The 19,327-nt window shown below is 41.2% G+C and overlaps 2 protein-coding genes across 2 annotated transcripts; one reads left to right on the top strand and one right to left on the bottom strand.

The window, feature by feature from the left end:
* The first annotated feature begins 1,335 nt into the window (after positions 1–1,335).
* Positions 1,336–7,002, top strand: cactin. Its single transcript, XM_032565261.1, has 10 exons — positions 1,336–1,694; positions 2,228–2,780; positions 2,870–2,965; positions 3,052–3,197; positions 3,293–3,455; positions 4,023–4,137; positions 4,623–4,815; positions 4,947–5,069; positions 5,866–6,236; positions 6,326–7,002. Exons 1-10 carry the CDS (start codon positions 1,384–1,386, stop codon positions 6,814–6,816), a joined length of 2,562 nt encoding a protein of 853 aa, XP_032421152.1. The 5' UTR covers positions 1,336–1,383; the 3' UTR covers positions 6,817–7,002.
* Positions 7,003–8,364: 1,362 nt separating this feature from the next.
* Positions 8,365–18,801, bottom strand: LOC116721494 (semaphorin-4E-like). The gene is made up of 15 exons (XM_032565262.1): positions 18,525–18,801; positions 15,450–15,759; positions 15,170–15,315; positions 13,938–14,000; positions 13,752–13,850; positions 13,541–13,640; positions 13,329–13,454; positions 12,358–12,503; positions 12,041–12,219; positions 11,797–11,953; positions 11,398–11,620; positions 11,169–11,281; positions 10,916–11,073; positions 10,088–10,137; positions 8,365–9,976 (listed from the first exon to the last, which is right to left on the bottom strand). The coding sequence occupies exons 2-15, from the start codon at positions 15,559–15,561 to the stop codon at positions 9,423–9,425; spliced, it is 2,226 nt and encodes a 741-aa protein (XP_032421153.1). The 5' UTR covers positions 15,562–15,759; positions 18,525–18,801; the 3' UTR covers positions 8,365–9,422.
* Positions 18,802–19,327: the final 526 nt, after the last annotated feature.

The raw sequence follows: 19,327 nt of genomic DNA, 5'->3' as shown, positions 1-19,327 counted from the left end.
CTTTGAAAAGTTTTCAATCAATTCTGTGAATTGGCATAATGAATACAGTTAGGTTTTTTTTGTTTTCTGCATTTGCGAAAGTAGAAGAAAAATATGTATTTATACTAAACATCCATCCATTCATCCATCCATCCATCCATCCATTTTCTGTACACCCTAGTGCAGGGGTCTCAAACTCCAGGCCTTGAGGGCCACTGTCCTGCAGTTTTTAGATGTGCCACAGGTACAAAACGCTGGAATGAAATGACTTAATTACCTCCTGCTTGTGTAGATCAGTTCTCACAGCCTTGCTAATGACCTAATTATTCTTTTCAGGTGTGGTGCAGCAGAGGCACATCTAAAAGTTGCAGGACTGTGGCCCTTGAGGACTGGAGTTTGAGACCCCTGCAAGGGGTGCTGGTATCTCCAGCGAACGTTTCGGGAGAGAGGCGGGGTACACTCTGGACAGATCGCCAGTCTGTCGCAGTGTTTGTACTATATGCCTGAAAATAAAACGCATAAAAGGAAGGTCCTGTGAAATCTTATTTCTAAGAGGGAAAGCGTATTCTCTGCAAACTTCAAAATCCAATAAGCCTGGTATGTATTTAAGACATAGTGTCAGATGCTTTAATTAACAGTTTGGTTGATCTTCTATCAGTTAGTATCTCAACATATTTTCACATACAACCTCTATGACACTTCCCATTTCAGTAATAAAAAGAGCAAAACATTGGGGAAAGACTATTGTTTGAACTTATTTATTCATGAACTGTGCTTTTATCTCTGAACCTTACTGACATATCCTTTTCAAGTTTGACTAGAAAGGGATATATCCATAAAAATTATAATGAAGAGGTTCATGAAAGCGAGCAAATTAAATTAATATTTCAAAATATAGATTTTTGTATTTTCCATTTGTCAACATCATTCACTCAACTGTTGCAGACTAATACCTTGGAACATTTAACACTAAAATGTGCTTACTGGTATGGAGGACAGTTGGTTTATTAATTAAATATCAGAACCACAAACGGTACAAAACACTGCCTTAGTACAAATATTACAGTGTGCAGCGCATTTGTTTTTATTTATGTTTTGTAGTTTATTATGACGTATATATTTTTGCGCCAGTTTCTATAAGGGCCTCTATTGGTGGCTTTTACTTGCCTTAGCGATGCCTTTTGGAAATCGGAAAATGTAAAATTGGTGCTATTTTTTTCTTATTGCTTATATTTTCAAAAAATACACCAATATGCTTTTTTAACACATGTCCATATATTATTTCCGCGTTAGTTATTTGCACTCTAAAAATTGGACAAGTGATTTGTCTTTGGGTCGCTCATTATTACGTCTTATTTACGCGACAGCCTCCCTCTCGGGCCCCGTGGAGCAGCTAAGTTCGTGATGAGTTCGAAATCGCGACCTAGGACACGGTCCAGAACCAGAAGTCGGAGTAGAGAGAGGCGAAATAAGTCCAAAATAAGCAGATCACAATCTCCAGACGAGAGGAGAGGCCGTAGTAGGTCTCCGGACGCCAGAAGAGCCGCCCAAGGACGAGCTAGATCCAGCAGCAGCAGCGCGGCCTCAAACCATGGCTCTCCAGTCCGCCGTCGGCCTCAGCACTGGGGCCGATCCGGGTCCGGCAGCGGCTCGGAGGCTGACAGGAGACGAAGAGATCACCGGCGGAGCAGCAGGTCGAAAGCTCGATCATCAAGGTAATAGCTACCTGGCTTTGTTTATGGATGCAAATAATGAAGTTGACGCATGTTCTCTGTGACACAACGATTAGCACTAAATAGTAGGTGTTAGCCTTTAATCGACATCCTCTTATGCAGTTTTTTTTTTTACGTTACTTTTTCGGTCTTCTGCACTCAGTGGAAAAGTAAAACACGTCTGATGCCAACAATATGGAGTTTTGCACTGATTTAAAGCTTCTAGCAAGACTCTTTTTGTAAAAATCAGTCAGACTCACCTAAGATACAGTTTATTACCTGTAGAATAATATGTCATGCTGTGGATTTTGTTCTAAATCGTTATTAGTCGATTTCCTCGTAAGTAGGTTCTTAATAGACTTGGCATTTTGTGAAATATTACAGTGGATTTCCTCACCTTTACCAAAATGTGTTTTTGTCTTATTTCCATTGTCATTTCTGGCAAGATTAATCTCTACCATTCTAATGTTTTGCTTTACATAAAATAACACGTGTATTTCTGTAATGCTCATACAAATAACCAGTTTTCTTCTCAGTCCTGATTCAGACAATTCCAAGATGAGAAGAAGGGGGAAGGAGACGGAGAGAAAGAAGGGAAGGTCCCAGTCCGGCTCAGACTCGAGCGGCGGAAGCAGCGACAGAGAGAGGAGGAGACGGAGAAAAAGTCTTGAACGAGGGAGTCCAGGAAGAGGCAGAGATACAAGGGACTGGGAAAGGAAACGAGACAGAAGCAGAGAGAGGAAGAAGAGGAGTAAGGACAGGGAGCGAGGGAGGAGCAAGAAGAGCAAAGAGAGAGATGATGGGCTCAGAGGGAAGCGGGGGTCCAGCGCGTCCGACTCCTCGGAGAGCTCCGATTCAGACAATGAGAACCTTGAAGTCAAAGAGAAAGAGGAGAGGAAGAAACAGAAAGAGCTGATGAAAGCCCTGGAGACGCCAGAGGAGAAGAGAGCCAGACGGCTGGCGAAGAAGGAAGTGAAGGAGAAGAAAAGGAGGGAGAAGATGGGCTGGAGCGAAGAATACATGGGATACACCAACGCAGACAACCCGTTTGGAGACAACAACCTGCTAGGCACATTCAAATGGCAGAAAGTCAGTTCTTTACCGAGACGTTTGGCCTATTATTTCTAAACCTAAACGTTGTTTCCCATCCCGATTCTTTACTGTGTTTTGTGCTTCAGGCGCTGGACAAGAAGGGCATCGGCCATTTCAGCGAAAAAGAGCTGAAAGAAAGAAACAAATGCATCCAGGAGGAGAACCGAAGAGAGCTGCAGAAGGTAGGAACACGAGAACGGCGCTCCTCTCGAAACCGGAAGACAGCGGCAGTGTTGTGTGTAATCACGCTGGCTGCTCGCTCGTTCAGGTGAAGCAGCTGCGGCTGGAGCGGGAGCGAGAGAAAGCCATGAGAGAGACGGAGCTGGAGATGCTGCAGAGAGAGAAAGAGGCCGAGCACTTCAAAACCTGGGCTGAACAGGAGGACAACTTCCACCTGCAGCAGGCCAAACTAAGGCTAGTGTGCAAGAATGTTTTTTTCAAAGTAATTGTAAAAAAAAGAAAACGTCACTGAACCGTACTTATCTAATTGTCCAAAAATGTCAATTTAGGTCCAAGATTAGAATCCGCGATGGCCGTGCAAAACCCATCGACCTTCTGGCGAAGTACATCAGTGCCGAGGACGACGATCTGGCTGTGGAGATGCACGAACCGTACACATTCCTCAACGGACTGACTGTCACCGACATGGAGGACCTGTTGGAGGACATAAAGGTCAGCGGCTTATTAATACTCAAATGGTCTTTGCAGTGCTTTGCAGTTGTATCCATGACCACATTTTGTCAGACCAACACAAAGTAACACTTAGTGTAACATTTGTGAAGTGGAAGAAAACTTTAAATCTCCCTTTTTACTGTGTGTGAACCGATATGTTGCATAGTCTCTTGCCAAAAACCAACTGTCATGGAACATAATTTATTTCCGTTGCTAAGAGGGAAAATAGTGCCGAGACTTTGCCTTTCAAGCTGTTGTTATTTTTTCGATTCTTTAAAAATTCCATGGCTCTAAATGAATTTTCTTTGCGAGAAAAAAGGACCACAACGCTACTTCTCTGCTTCAGTTAAACACCCGCAATCCTGCTTCACTGTCACATAACTAAGCAAAAAAAAAAAGAAAAAAAAACACACCGACCACAACACCTCTTCCCCTTTGTGACCCTGATTGTTTTGTTTTTTTGAGATCACAGCCCTGGTTTAGATCAAAGCCAAGTGATGTTTTATATTGGCGCAGCTTCAACCTTACTATTCCAGTAAACTGTGTTTATGGCCGTCTATGTGAAAGGTCTACATGGAGCTGGAGCAGGGCAAGAACGTGGACTTCTGGAGAGACATGACGACCATCACCGAGGATGAGATCAGCAAGCTGAGGAAACTGGAAGCGTCTGGGAAAGGACCCGGTATGGACGTTTTAGTGCTGTAGTGTCCATATTTTAAAAAAAAATCTGGATGTGATATCTGTTGTTTTAGATGATTACCAAACTATTTTAGTTTGTTATGAGGGAACGTCAATGCATAATGCTAGAAGACCCGAAGACTTGCAAGTCTTTACTTTTTCTATGGCAGACTTAGAATATTTTATCTGTTGCCTACAGAGTGTCAGCTCTACGCTCTTCCAAAGGAATTTTTTGCATCCTAACAAGGAATAGTTAGACTTCATTAAACACATCAACTTCCACGCTCACTAAAAACTTCAAGAAGTTAAGAAACATTTATCCATTTTTGAATTTAGCTATCTACTTATGTTTGCTCCCTGCAAAGATACAACAATCAAAAGCTGCTAAGCTCTTCTACTAATTTACCTATAGCTCAGTATGTTGAGTATAAAGCCCAAATAAATCCAGACGCAGACCTTTGACATGTTATGCTTCATTTTAACCTTCAGGTGATCGACGTGAGGGCATCAACACAGCAGTTAGCACCGACGTCCAGTCCGTGTTTAAAGGGAAAACCTACAGTCAGCTGCAGGCGCTGCACCTGAACATCGAGGGAAAGATCCGGGCCGGGGGATCCAATCTCGATATCGGCTACTGGGAGAGTCTGCTGCAGCAAGTTCGGGTCTACATGGCTAGAGCCCGGTGAGAAAGGAGCTACACTCCGTGTTTTCTGAATTGCTCATCCAGAAAACACTGAAATAAATCCGAGTGGCTGCCTGTGGAACATCTCAGCTTGGCTGGAGTACAAATTGTGTTTGTTTTGCAACACCCAGGTTGAGAGAGCGCCATCAAGACGTGCTGCGTCAGAAGCTGTTCAAACTGAAACAAGAGCAGGGAGTGGAAAGCGAACCTTTGTTCCCCATCATCAAAGAGGAACCGAGGAGCGAGGAAGACGAGTAAGTTGTGATCGCTCCACAGATGGCGCCTTGCAAAATATTTCGTCTTGTTGCAACCGTGACTACAATATTTTATTAGGATTTTCTAGGGGAAAAAAATTGTGCTGCATTTTGGAACATGAATATGTACTCAGCTGCCCTGAGTCAATACTTGGTGAACCTTCCTACCTGTTGCATTTCCAACTAAACGTCTTTTTGGTTGTCTACCATCTCTGCAAAACTACCATTTTTGCAATTTGGCTCCAGCTCAGGCAGATTAGACCTGTGAACATCAATTAAAGCCTTACAACAAATTGACAGCTTTGACCTAAACCATTCCGAGGTAGCTCTTGCATCATCTAACGGGTTTTCCTCTAAAGGACACCTGAGCTTACCTGTAATTGGTTTAGGTGGATGGTCATGTCTTGGTAGGTTTGCTGATCTGCCATACTCCTTTTTTCCAGTTCAGATAATGGATTTATTGTTCTTAATTAGGTATTCAGAGTTTGGGATATTGCTTCTGTTTAGGTTTTGTAAATGTACCAAAGTAAAGAGAGTGAACTATGAATTCACATCACACCTTTCAGGTTTCTATTTGTTAAACACTAGAAAATCATGGCTCTTTTTCATTCGATGTCACAATCACGCACTGCTTTGTGTGGGAATGTCATGAAATCCGGATAGAATTATTTGAAGTCAAAGGTAATGATGTAAAAAAAACAAGGAAACAATGTTTTGGAAGGGACTGTAGATAAGCAACATAAAAGTAACTAGATTAAAAACAAAAAAGTTTGACACAAAGTCTCTTCTTCTTTAGGGATGGGGAAAGAACACAAGGGCAAACAAGAGAGAGGACAGCAGAGGAGAGCGGTCTATCAGCATCTTCATCCAGAAGAAATAAGAACAGAGAAACGGAGGAGGATGAAGAGGGGCCAGGCCCGTCCACCTCTGCAGCTGGCAGCCAAGATGAGGGAGGAGAGAAGGCTGAAGGGAAGGATGAGGAGGGGAAGGAAGAGGCTGTGTTGACGGAGGAGGACCTCATCCAGCAGAGCCAGGCGGAGTACGACTCTGGTCGCTACAGTCCCACTCTGCTCACTCTGTCTGAGCTGCCACTGGACACTCACACCATCACCCCAGAGGAAGATGCGCACCGGCTCCAGCTGGCCCGCAGACAGCTTCAGGTCACAGGTAAAAGCCCTTTATGCTCAACACATAAACACAGTAGACATGTCACAATCGTGTCCAAATAATAAGAGTTTGTTCCTCTGGTATTTCAGGTGACGCCAACGAAAGCGCGGAGGACGCCTTCGTACGGCGAGCCAAAGAAGGCATGGGCAACGACGAGGCCCAGTTCAGCGTGGAGATCCCCGTCTCCGGGAAGATGTACCTGTGGGCGGACAAGTACCGTCCCCGCAAACCGCGCTTCTTCAACAGGGTCCACACGGGCTTCGAGTGGAACAAGTACAACCAGACGCACTACGACTTCGACAACCCGCCGCCCAAGATCGTCCAGGGATACAAGTTCAACATCTTCTACCCCGACCTGATCGACAAGCGCTCCACGCCTCAGTACTTCCTCGAGCCGTGTCCAGACAACAAGGACTTTGGGATTTTGAGGTTCCACGCTGGGCCACCGTACGAGGACATCGCTTTTAAGATTGTGAACAGGGAGTGGGAGTACTCGCACCGACACGGGTTCCGCTGTCAGTTTGCCAATGGGATCTTCCAGCTGTGGTTCCACTTCAAGAGATATCGCTATAGGAGATGAATAAGTTACCAGCAAGGACCTAAATCTCAGGGACCTGATTTCACTCAAGGAAACTGGATGATTTGGCTCTTTTCACCTGCTCTCGTAAAACTAGAGCTTCAGCTACAAACTCTTGTCATGTTGTCTGAAAAGGAAACTGTAAATGTAATCTGCTAAATACGTATTAAAGATTTGTTTTTCACTTTCTGCTGTGTGCATGCTGCCAGTTACTGATCGATTTTCTGCTTGGGGTCGAATCTCATACGGTGGGGAAAATCACTCAAAATGTTTTCCCCACATTCCCAACATAAGTATGCTTATAGAAAAAAAAATCCATAAATTAGGTTATATAGAACAGGGCTGCATAAGATATTGCAAAAACATTGCATGCAATATCTCTTTGTGCAAATTATCGCAAGAGCTGTTTTGCTGAAAAGTCCATCCTCATATTTAGATTCACACACAGAAATCTCAGTACATTTTTGCTAATCCTCGACTCGGTTACATGAGGCCTACCAGTAATTCAACTCTACGCTATGATGTTCCTACCTTCCGACTTTCCCCTTTGTTTGCTGCATTTGAGGTGATTTGCAGTGTGATTTCTCCTTCCAAAATGTTTCATTTAGTCTCACCTGACCCCATTTTTTTTAACTTGACCAAACATTTTACAGAAACCTTTCAATAAGCTTCAGCATGATTTTTAGAGTCTTTGTGCAGTGAACTGGCATAGAGGCTAAGTCTATTGCTTATTCTTTTCTTGTACCTGCCCACAATAGGTCTTCCTGAAGCTCTCTTTGACTCTTGGACAACTAAGCTGATTTTTTTTCCCCACTTCCAGAAGTCTTGACCAAACATTTAGTTATAGTTGGTTTATGATTAAATTATGTTCTTTCCTCTTCCAGATTATGACTTCAACAGTGCTGACAGTCAGAAGCTTACAAATGCATCGGTAATCAACACCATCCATTTTGCAAAAGGAAGTTTGCAAAGACCTTGCGAGAACTCTTAGCTTCCACCCATCATGAGATGGGTTTTGTGATATCTAAGTTATGAGAAACATTTGATCAATCAGGACCAAAGTAGCTATTTATTTACTTGCAGAGAGGGGGCAGAATTGCTTTCTAAATACCAACAGATTCTAGTCAACTCTCTCCAGTTATTTTTCTTCAGTATTTATATTACTCCACTTTATTACACAATTTTTTTTTCTTTTTAGATATATTTCTCTTGATTTATCAGCTTGTGTGGATCACTTGCATTGTTTAGGCCTGTAGACATATATTTACTAGGAAAAATGTTGACATTTGTTCGCTGCTTATGTATGTGCTATAATTACGCAACTGAGTCGGTGAAAGAAGTTGCGTTCTTCATTGTCCAAACTAGAGCTGTCATGAACAGAAAACTGATGTACATCAGATAACCTCAACATCTGCTCGTCACATTCTTCACAAACCCAGTCTTGCCGACATGTCGAAATAAAACTTGTTCAGATTCAGAAAACCAGGTCAAGAGATGTTTTTTTTTTTAAGTTAAAAAATAAAAAACTTTATTTCAAAATAAACTCTTTTCAAGCTGGCAACTGGAAAACAAGGTGCCTCAATTCCATTTACAGTAGAAACCCCTGAAAAAAAAAATCCGGATTATGGAGAATTATAACAATTTAAAACACACAAAAATACCACACAAGCATCAAACTTGTGCCAAAAGCGTTAAAATTAGTCTGAACAACTGAAAGCTTTTAAAAAAGGGCTTGAACCTATTGGAAAAACCTCCTGAATTTAGATCTACCGTCAGCTGAACAAGTTTTTTTTAGTGCTGCTGCTTATAAACTGCACATGAATAACAACAACAAAAGTTATGGGATGCCCACATCCATCCATCAATCCAAACTGGTGCTCTCAGTAAAATTAATTACGGTAGACAGCAGCATGTAGCAGCTATTTGCCCTCTGGCACAAATAGTTGTGCAATGAATTAGGAGTAGAAAATACACAGATTTTACAAGGCCTGAAGCTGAAGCAGAAACGCTTTTGTCAGCTTTTATAGCAAGATTTATGTACGCATGTATTGTTTTCAAAGTCTAAAAAGAAAACTTCAGCAGGGTAACTGGTTTTAGTCAGTAAACCTGACAGTATAGTATAGAATGGGTTTTAGTCTAATAACCTAAAATAAACAATTTAAAAAAAACAGAAGGCCACCAAAAAAATCTAAAATGGGATTTAAAAGTTTACTTTGGGAAGTAAAAGTTGAATGTTTGGCTCCCTGGACCTTCACCAGCAAAGATGTTTGCCCAACAAAAAAAACTAAACAAAAAGATAAATGTTATTTTTAAAATTAAAAAAAAGAGTTTAGTAGATTGAATTGTATGCTACACTAGGTGTGTATACTTCTGGCTCGTTTCCTCCTTTTTTTTAAACAGTGAAGCTAATAAAAAGAAAACCTTGAAGAAACGTGTCATCTTTGATCTCATCATAATAATAAAAAAAATTAGTCCTTTTACACTCAGTTATTCAAGATGACACAATTTTCAACAAAAAAAATATACACTACATTTTCTTATTTTTTTTTTGTAGTAAAACATTAGCCATTTTCAAATAGTTGACTCGTCAAGGTGCATAGACGAAAGGGTTACTCCTTGCGTGTTGGTCCCCTCTGACATGGTGCATCCCCTGCATTGGTGTGTTTGTTCGGTGTTTCAGCCGCCAAAGGCACACTGGCATCCTTGGCCTCTAAGTCACGAGTCTGCTGGGGTTCTTCTCCTTTCTCTTTAGTGCGATCACAAGGCAGGTTAATATGGCGCTTGACAACTCTCCAGGTCAAAAGGAGAACGAGACAAACAGCAAGGACGACAATTGCAACTATCAGTCCAGAGTGAGACTCACCACTGCTCTGAGCCTGAGTAACGCCCCCGTTTTCGAGGCTTATAATGACCTCGTAATTGACTACAATGGTCTCGTACTCGCCAGCTTTGGATTTCTCCACAGACAAGCAGCTGTATTTACCAGAGTTATTATTATTATTATCTGAGTCGTCCAGAATGAGCAGTCCATCCTCAGGTGAATGTGGGAGAGGTATGCCATTCCGCTTCCAGATGAGTTTTGCCAGGTTGGAAGGTGAAGGACACCTGAGCTTAAGTATCCTTCCAGGCTTGATGTTCCGGGTCAAAGGCTCAACAACAGGCCCTGAAATCAAAACAAGATCCCACAAGATTAGTTTAACAACCCACAAACCCTCAGTTCCTTTTGAAGTGAATCAATACGCAGTGATAATGCTGCAGAAGAGCACTAACTCACCAGCATCAGGGCAGTGACTAGCATTTCCTTTCATATCTTGGATGAGCACACTAAAAAAAAAAATAAAGTTAAAATACTAGTTTAGTTTAAAACAGTTATAGTGCCTTGTAAATTATTCATTCTCCCAGTGGTGGTTTTTAATATTGGCCATGGGGGCAGTTGCCCAGGGCAAAATTAGAAAGGAGTGGGGCAGCTAAGAACTCATCTGTCAGTTGAGAAAACCTGAAGAAGTTTGCTACTGTTTATATGCATGTGTAGCGGAGTAAGTTTCCTTTCCTTGCTGCAGACTACAGGGAGACTAGATTACCTGCTTTCTGCTGAAAAAAACAACTGATAATTGCTTGCGTTTTTATTGGTTGCATACCCCTCAGACTTTAAACCTTGACGTATTTTATTTGAATTTTACAGGACCCTGAACACACCATCCCTATAGTGAAACATGGAAGTTGCAGCATCATGCAGTGGGGATGCTTTTCTTTAGCTGGGACAGGGAATCTGCTCAGAATAAAGCTAAGTCTGAAAGAAATTCTGGAAGAGACTGAGCTTGAGATATTACACAGAGGTGATCAGGTAGAAGCTTAGACATTTCAGCCTCTCAATGTTCACACCCGGTGGAGACACTCAGATGCAAATACAACGAAATGTGCTCAAAATATGAAACCAGGTGAGGTTTTCAGATTAATATTTTGCATTATTTATATCCATTTCCTTCCACTTTACAATCCTACTAAAATACATTGAAGCCTGTGATTGTCAGGTGACAAAATGTGTTAAGTTCAAGGGGTATAAATACTTTTTCAAGGGATGTGTAAACTGAGCGCGGCTTACCTCTGTGAACTGGAAACAGAAACACATTTCCCCTCAACCTTGTCCCATCCACAGTATGGATCTCTGGATAAAACACAGTCGAAACAGGTAGAGGACCTCTCACAGTTAGCTGGTGATATTTGAACCACACTGGTGTCTGAGCCGACATAAATCTGACCCTGTGCAAAAACAAACACAAAGCAAGCAAAGTTGTGGTTGTAATTGTAGACCTGAACAGTGATTTTCTAATTAAACTACTGTGGCTTTATATTACCATTTTATTGGAAAACTTGAGGATCTTGATTTTCTGAGGAGGGGTGAAAAGTTGGACTTCTTCTATGATGAACATCTCTTCATTGTGCAAAGCTTTCAGCAACTTGCCTTGATCTTAAATTAAAATAAATGACAAGAAATAATGAATATAATTCTAAAAGTAAATAACATACATTTGGGGACTAATAGGAAAATGGAAATGAATGCCAGAGCTGGACACGATCACACACCGGTGCCTATAAACATGAGGTTGTACTTTTCACCATCCAAAGCTTGCACTTGCTTCACTATAATCTGTGTGAATGCAGCTCCCTTATGCGTTAGCAATGGTGTGCCCCCTATTGGCTCAATAGCCTGGTCCATGAGCGGCTTTTCTCGGATGAACTGAAGGGTCTTATCCGGGAGGTCCAGGGTCGTTTTTATTTCCGAGTTAGTAGCCTCTCTGTTTATGCACTGGTGAAGGAGGAAGGCGAGGAGAGAGAGAAAAGGAGCACAACACAATCAAGGGTTCAGGAGGAACTGGTTTCCTGCTGAGTTGACTCATAAAAAAGAACAGAGCGACCCATTAAGATTCTGCTTTGCTCCAAACACTTCAACAACACACGTTCTGAATTAAAGGTAGGACTCACAGCTCCAGGCCGAGGCTCAGGGACCTCTCCGCTGAACGTCACCCACGTTATGTAAGAGGTTTCCACGGAGGCCGGGGTCTTGTACTTGCCCTCTGAAAACTGTTTACTGATGTCAGACATGCGGTACGCACACACCGCAGATATTTCGGATGTGTGTCTGAAACACATGATGAGAAATCCAAAGGTCATTGAGTGTTAAGCCCCCATCCATGAAGAACCCTTTTGTTTGTTGGTGAAAACTTACGACTGAGAGGTGAAGGTGGCGTAAAAAACGCACTCCTTCCAGTGCAGGGAGGGATCACACCAGCGGTACGAGTCCTGGATAATGTAAGGCAACTGGGAGCCTGGTACTGGACAGTCCAAACTGGCTTTGAGGAAGGATGTCCATTTCTTCTGCAATGTCCTCTGACCTCCTTCATCTCCCTGTGAGCACAAAGGCAGTTCTGTCACAAAACAAGGCCAAGTGGAAACCGGGAAGAGAGAATTCTTTATCAAGCAGCGAAAAGGGCAGAACTAGCGGGGATGAGGAAGTGCTGTTTGAGTTTTTGTTGTTCACATTACCTTGCACACACGGGCCACACGGGACACTCCCAGTTTGCTGTAGCAGTTGAATTCTACAGCCGTCTCGCTGAAGAAGAGGTACACCTTGTCATCGTTGTCGTCCTTCTCACTGTCTGGCATTGATGCCATGGAAACAAAGTTGGGATCTGGAATAGCAGAAAACAAAAATATATTTGCTACACATGATCAAGATGAAAATGTTCCTTTAAACACCCAGGTCCCTTAGATACAGAAAGTACAGACATGTATGAACATATTACATAAGACCATTAACTTCAATCCTCAACACACAGAACAAATATTTAACTCCTTAAATGATTAAAGTCTCTCCTCTTAATAGAAGTGCACTTTATATTGACAAGGGAAGCGATGGAAGTTAGTTTTTAACATATAGGTTCCAGGCCCATAAGCAAAAACTACACCAATATTAATAATTATAATGTCTTGGCCATGTTTGCCCATGTAACATATTTGGTGACGCAGCGGAGTGGCAGTTTTCATGCCATTTTCATGTATGTACAGAGTATCAGTATTGACCAAAATAGCAGCATAAAGATTCTGGTTCAGGTTTATCAGAGTCATAAAGGGCAAATAATGATTAAATGACTAAAACAAACAATAAATATATTTCTAAAAACAATAAATACAAATAGAAATCAGCCAATCAACCAACTAATCATGCTAAGCTTTGTGCTGCATTAAAAAGGGAAACAGCTGTAGGGACAAAGAGGTGCTTGTATCAGTTACTTTTCCTAACATTGAAAATTGTCCCTGTTGCCAACTTGGCAATTGTTCTCATATTAGTGCATTCCTAGGACTAAGATTACTTAATTAAATTTTAAAGGGCACAGGAAATTTTTGAATGAACTCCCACGTTCAAAGGCAACCAAACACACACTACCTGGACAATGTCTTGTGCCTTTGCATCAAAACAATCAAAAATGCTCATCAACACTTAAGTTCCATATTACCATAAAGCCAGGAGGTTTTTATTTCCGTGCGTATGGGACCAGACAGGGGGTTGACATATGGGCTGAGCATCAGGACCGGCTCAGAGCCAAGGAAGTTCATGGAAGTGGCTGAGTAGAGGTCATTCTCTGCCAGGGAATGGGATTCGAATAAAAACATCAGTGGCATTTTCAAGTTTTACCCAAACCTTTTGCAAGTCAGAATTTCTACTCACTTATCATAATGGAGGCATGTCTTTGGAACGGATCAAATGGACATTTTCCTTTGCCGTCGTCTTCGGGTTCCATTAATGCCAAGTTCCCGTCTGCATACGACTGCAACAAGAAACGGACAGTGCTGAACCATGAACTTATTTCGCAAGTCCTCAAAATGATCAGGATGAAAAAAAAAACAAAACTATATTACAGCAGCTTTGAATTTCTTACCATCTTCTTACATGCTGGATCAAAAGCATTAGTTCCACACACATACATCTTCCCATCCACCATCTCATGGAGTATTCTGATATAGTTCTTGCACTCTGTCTGAAAATGTCCATTTAAATAGATTTTTAAGAAATCCAACAAGTTATAAATGTTGCAATATGGCAGCATGCCAGTAAAGCGACCAACCTCTGCATCCTTTCCTTTCCTTTTACAGTCCCTCACTTGTTTTGGAGAAGCTTTCCATTCAACCTGAAAGGGCAAACCCACAGATTGTTGTTAGGTTTATTTTTACCTTTAAATAAAATGTTTTTTTTTTTTTTTCCAATGGTAGAAAATCTTTGCTACATCACACAGAAGTTTTATTTGGATGCTTCTGGTTCTGTGGCCTGGAACTGTAAATATGTTAAACTCTATAAGGGACCAGATAAATATGTCTAGCTTAATTGGTCATTCTTGACACGGGACCCTTAATACATGATACATTAAGGGTTGTTTATGCAAATTAATTAACCAACATTTTTTTTGTTACTAGAAGTTATGTAATTATTTTGGAGTGGTCAGCCAGAATGTCAACTTGAATCTGATATACAGAATCTGTGGAAGGAGATTTGGTGTTTGCATGAAGGCCTTTCCACTAAAAAGACTTGGAGCTCATTGTCATAATATCAGTAGAAACATGCAGGAAATTATAAGAAGGGTTTGGTTGCCTTAATGCCAAAAAGAAAATTCCACTGACTATGCAGAAGGGTAAAAAATTTTTTTTAAATATCATTTTAGTAAAACACACACACAAAGATAAGATATTCATTTTGTATCATTTTATTATCTTCTTAGAGACTTTGGTCTCATTTTTGTCTAAGAGTTTAAGGGATTTAATTTGAAATATTAGCCTCACCGGCCAAAGTTAGTATTAATAATTTTGCCCTTTGCTATAAAATGCAATAATAAACTGTTGGTTTGACACAGCTTGGAAGCCATGCGTTTAGATCAAAACACACTTTTGTGTTTGAACGGCCTAGTTAAATGCCAGACTTAACACAATAGACCTGAAAGTTGACTGAGCATGAACCATTTTATATTGAAGAACGGGTAAAAATCTTAGATGTGCATAGTTAGTATAATACTACTACTTTACATTTATTAAGTCAATTAATAGAAATGCATGCCACACTTTACACCAGTAAAATGCTCTGGAAAACAATGTATTATTTTCTTTCACATTACAATCTGGTACTCCTCTGTGCTGATATATTACAGACAATTTCAATAAAAAACAGTCTTCTGGGGGAAGTCACAACATTTGTGAAAGTAAATGACAGCACCACAAATAGCACAGAGCGAATAAGTCGCCAAAAAAAACAACAACAACCTATCTCAGAGATGTCGGTTAAGAGAATGAGTTTTGGGTTTGTGCTTACTGAAGTAATTTTCTTGGAGATGTTTCTGAGATCAAGAGCGAACATGGCCTCTCTGGCACCCACCACTAACAGGTCCAGGTCTTCTCTTAACAGCATGGCGGAGTAGTTGAACACGCCCTCCTCCCAAAACAGAAGGGCGTTGTTGCCTGGAGACAGAAGAGTCCTTAACTCGGCATTTAAACCAGCGAGTCGGTCCAAACGTACGGCATTGTGAGCCAACACGAGCTGACAACGCACACTCAAAAACCAAGGTTACACAAGAAGAAAGAGCAACACTCACTATTACTGGGCACAGATCTGCGTGGGATACAGTTCAAGGGCGAGTCCACCACACGCATCAAGGCCTGGGGCAGCAGCAGTCCGAAGACACTGAGGGACAGCAGCGGATGCATGGTTCCTTTTGTTCAATCAAAGAGGAATTTGGGGGCTTTATTGTTTCCAAAACAGTCATTCATACAGGGATAAAGACAGCAAGGGGCATCTGTGACGTGATGAAGTCTGCAGGGCACTGGCCCCTTCACTGGCCCCGCTCAGCGGGCCATCCATGGTGAGACGGATGAGACAGACCGAAGACACAATGCCAATGAAGGCTGAAAGAGAGAAAGCCATATGAATATCACTATGAATGTTTCAGACCTGAGACAGAGGAGGTCTAAAAAGTGTCCAGCAAAAGACCAAACACAGGATGTTAAAAAAAACAAAAAACAACAAAGCAGAGTGAGCTAAAGTCAGCACAGCAGTAATTCTGTCAACGCCATAGTGATGTTAATGCAGAGCCATGAAAAGCCTTCAGCAGGGTGCTGGGATGTCAGGCTCAGCTCTTCTGCAGCGCGGAGCTCTATAACACAGAGGGTGAGCGCGGAGGTTTTCAGCTCAGAGATGTTGCAAGTAGAAAAACCTTGCAAAATGCCTGCTTGTTCACACAGCAAACGCAGAGGACTGACAGATATTACGTCACTAAAACACCATAACCACAAATGAATGATTAAAAACAAACACAACAAAAAAAAACACATGACATATTTCTGAACTAATTTAACTGTAATTACACTGCTCTAACTTTACAAAATGTACGTATTCTGAAGTGTTCTGTCAGGTTGTACTACTAGGCCCAGCTGAGGAGGTGTGTGTGTGTGTGCCAGAGCTGTGTTGGAGTACGTGTTGTCGTGATGAGCTTCAGCATGTCAGAGAATGCGGACCTGAAAGATGTGCTCACATATTCTGGAGCAAAGCCAGTTTCACTCACACACACACACACGCACCCTAGCCCTACCCTAACCCTAGGCCAGCTGAGGAAGTGTGTGTGTGTGTGTGTGCCAGAGCTGTGTTGGAGTACGTGTTGTCCTGATGAGCCTCAGCATGTCAGAGAATGCGGACCTGAGAAGATGTGCTTCACATATTCTGGAGCAAAGCCAGTCCCCACCACCACATATATATATATATATATATAGAACTATAGAAATTTTATGCACCAAAAATGGTGGTAAGTGCAGGGGTGTTTCCAGAAAGTTTTTGATGAAGTAGCGAGATGCGTGGTGATGGGTGGGCGTAAACATTACCCTCCTAATTTCGGAGTTTTGCGCATTTCAGGAAATTATTCGTAGGGCTTTTATAATTTACGTTGAAGACCTACGTGAATTTTGAAAGATTGCAACTTAATATTTGACTCATTCAAATCCAGTTTAAGAGTTTAGTCAAAATAGCTACAATTTTACTCACTAAAATTGGCTTTCTTCCAGCCCGGTGACTTTAGTGCATTTACACCTCGGCTGCCTGACTTCAGCATCTTACGACAGTAAACTGCAAGCTTTATGACAGGTACCCATAGCAACATTTATCCAATTGATAAAATAATCAAGTCAAAAACATAGCCCTCAGGAAAATGTCTCAGGGCAGGAAGAGCAGGTTACAGCCTAGACGCTGTAGCACCAGTTTAGATTTCACACATGTGAATATATTGTCACAAAAGGGGAACAGAGTGCAATGGAGGAAAGAGCAAGTTATAACATGTCGATTTAAGTGAGACTTTTTACAGGTTTGGCAATTTATTTATTTGTTTTTTTAGTATAATTATTTTTTTCCTGTTTTTCGGCCAAAATTAATATCGTCGCTTTGGGTAATAACCAATATGACATATATTTCCCAACGCTTTCGACAAAACCGACTACACCGCTGACATTGCTTCACTACTCCAGCCAAACACCCCACTATTCTGTGCTTCATCACTATTACTGCCATATGACTAAACAAACACCACATGGCCAATCCTTTCCCAAAACGCATGCAGCAACAAACTGTACATAAATATTGCTTATTATTAATATTGGCTCAGTTTCACTTATTGGAGCAATAAAGATGTTAAAAATTTGCTAATGTTAAAAATTGGCTAACGTTGGCAAATGCGAATGCTAATGTTGATATATTGAAGAGCATTTTTATTTTAAATTTTATTCTACAACTGGCTTAGAATAGGGTAAAATTACATTCATGCCTGTAAGCCACCTTGATTAGCAGAATTCTTTAGAAGATTACTTCCCTGCATGAAGAGATTTGTAAATTTGACACAGCATATACACACACACACACACACACGCCTACACACCCCACACAATTGAAGACCCACGAGAGAAGAAATACACAAGTTAGGATTTACGACAATAATACACATAGTGGAAAATCTATTCATTCGTAGGACTTTTTGAGGCCACAAACTAACATTGTTAGATGTAGGACTTTATAAGACTTTGCAGGAAACCAGTTTGACTTTTGTTGTTATGTATAGGAGTGTAGGTGATAGGGCCAGGAAGTAGTGTCATGGTACAAGAGTGAAAAAAATAAAGCATAATTAAACATAAATAAATCAGTATATAAATAGATATTGCAACATATAGAAGCTTGTGAGATTTTGGATTTTTACAAATCTACATTAAAATTGTAGAGTCGGTAATTGTCCCCTCTGATCCCTCTTTTAGCGGCACCACTGCTGAAGTAGTTATAAATGCAAACAGGGTAAGTTAAAAAATAAGGTTTTTTGTTCTAACTCTAATACGTTTACCTAGCTTGTAATTTCCATGAAACTCATCTCCTTAGTAGTACCATTCATCTTAAAATACCAATTGTTCCTTAAGCTGGTTAAGCTGTTAACTAAACACAGGAACTTCAACGTTTAGACGCCGAGTCTCTTACCTGAGCACTGAAACACCCAAGATTGCGGAAGATAAAATTCAAACTAACCAGCACCTGGTCAGACACATTTACAGGCCTGCTTTTGCAACAATAATAATAATACTGCTTTGTAGGGGGGGATAACAAGTGGAACAAAATGCACACAGCCGCAGTTTACGTTCAAACATACCTTTTAAGATGTGAGTCCACTGAACAGTTTTCCCTTCCCTTTGGGAAAAAAAGCGCTTCTTCTCTGACGCTTCCGCAGCCCGTCCTTTCTGTCTCAGGTGGGTCTTTATGAACACACACGGGAGGAGACCTCAGGAGGGCGGAAGAATCTCTCTTCCTGCGCTAAAAGAAAGCATACGATACGAATAGTTGGTTTGTCCCCCCCTCTAGCTTTGTCGTTGCTGCCTCTGCGTTCACACACCGCTGTTGAGGCGGCGACTGAAGGCGCTGACCTCTGGTCCAATCAAGTTCTCATTGCTGATGGTCACTACTATCAGACGCTAGAGGGCACAGCTCATCCACGAGCAGCGTTACAGACAATGCAGCCAGAGGACTACATGCAAATCTAACCCTAAGGGTGCAGTCTATTATCTGTGTAAGGACTAATTTGTTAATAGATAATAGCTAATTTAATCATTTGCAGGAGTACGGGAAAATATAGACCTACAGCAGTCTCTGAAGGGCATTGTAAATCATCAATAATCTTATTAATGTTATTGAATATCTCATTTGAACCGTGCGCCACTACACACGAGTCGTCAAGTACTGCAGGGTAAAGCAGTTCAAATTTTAGGTTAAATTACTTCTGAACAGATTTCATGAAGCGTCACGGGGTGACATCTCTGTCAGGTAAGAGCTTCGCTATTTTAAAAGGGTTTTTTTTTTGGTGAGAAACATTTCACGTTCAGAGTTATGGCAGAAGTTCCGTCTCACTTCATAATTTCTCGTAAAACAAATAAATAAATAAAAAATAACAACTACTGT

Source organism: Xiphophorus hellerii, chromosome 6 (genome assembly GCF_003331165.1).
Source record: "Xiphophorus hellerii strain 12219 chromosome 6, Xiphophorus_hellerii-4.1, whole genome shotgun sequence".
Classification (NCBI taxonomy): Eukaryota; Metazoa; Chordata; class Actinopteri; order Cyprinodontiformes; family Poeciliidae; genus Xiphophorus; species Xiphophorus hellerii.
This window is presented reverse-complemented; position numbering and strand designations above follow the sequence as displayed.

Bases quoted from the DNA above. Each gene is read 5' to 3' on its own strand.
- LOC116721494 (XM_032565262.1), bottom strand. From the start codon at position 15,561: ATGCATCCGCTGCTGTCCCTCAGTGTCTTCGGACTGCTGCTGCCCCAG. The intron at 13,455-13,540 runs GTGAGTAGAAAT...ATTCCCTGGCAG, and splicing joins ACATGCCTCCATTATGATAA to AGAATGACCTCTACTCAGCC. The intron at 9,977-10,087 runs GTGAGTTAGTGC...TTTTGATTTCAG, and splicing joins TAGTCACTGCCCTGATGCTG to GGCCTGTTGTTGAGCCTTTG.
- cactin (XM_032565261.1), top strand. From the start codon at position 1,384: ATGAGTTCGAAATCGCGACCTAGGACACGGTCCAGAACCAGAAGTCGG. The intron at 1,695-2,227 runs GTAATAGCTACC...TTTTCTTCTCAG, and splicing joins TCGAAAGCTCGATCATCAAG to TCCTGATTCAGACAATTCCA. The intron at 3,198-3,292 runs GCTAGTGTGCAA...ATGTCAATTTAG, and splicing joins CTGCAGCAGGCCAAACTAAG to GTCCAAGATTAGAATCCGCG.